Genomic DNA, 865 nt, shown 5'->3' on the forward strand with positions numbered 1-865 from the left:
ATAGACGTAACAAACTCAGGATCCTCATTTATAATATTAAAATTTGTAGTTTGTGTCTTTGTCATATCATCAAGTAATATTAGTTTCTTTCCACAATTATGTAATTTTTCTTTTAAAGCATTAATCTTTTCTAATTTTTCTTTATCATATTGTATAGGACTTAAATTTACATTTCCCACCGTTTTCGCTAATTCACTTCCTTCATTATTATTTATATTATTTGAATGTCCATTAGTTTTTAAATTAGATTTTTTATTTTCTTTTTCATTATTTGAATTTATCATACCTTGTTTAGCTACCGTATCTAAAATTATAAGATTTTTCAGGTGTGGCAATTCATTTCTACGTGCCATTAAACCCTCAACCAAATCTAAATCCAAACATAGACATTCTAACTTTGTTTTATTTAATATATCCACAATTACATCTATACTAAATTTCGAATGCATCACTAATGTAGTAACACCACTAAGCATAGATCCCAAATCAGCAACTAGCCAATTTATAGAATTACTACCATATAAACCTAATAACTTAAATTTTCCATTATTCATTTCTTCATTATATGTTTTTTCTGGAATATTAAATTCCTCATATTTATTCAAACAATTACTAAAAGATAATACTTTTTTAAAAAAAATTTCATAAGTCATATAATTCTGAGGTTCACCACATTCATGTTCTATTAAGGCTATTTTATTATTATTTAAGTTATGTTTTTCAAAAAACATTCTCACTATATGTTTATATACATATTTTGAATTTCTCCTTTTATAATCCTTCATGCAGTATGCACAAGATTCATTTTCATTAGCTGGCTTTTCACATATTTCAGAGTATTCTTCATATTCACTAATAAATTGAC

General features: G+C 24.9%; 1 protein-coding gene across 1 annotated transcript; it reads right to left on the reverse strand.

Moving 5' to 3' along the window:
* On the reverse strand, positions 1 to 865 carry PGSY75_0026900 (acyl-CoA synthetase; the record flags this gene model as incomplete). The annotated part of the gene is made up of 1 exon (XM_018783411.1): positions 1 to 865. A coding segment is annotated over one exon (865 nt), but the record flags the coding sequence as incomplete, so codon positions are not given.

Source organism: Plasmodium gaboni (assembly GCF_001602025.1).
Source record: "Plasmodium gaboni strain SY75 chromosome Unknown, whole genome shotgun sequence".
Taxonomy (NCBI): Eukaryota; Apicomplexa; class Aconoidasida; order Haemosporida; family Plasmodiidae; genus Plasmodium; species Plasmodium gaboni.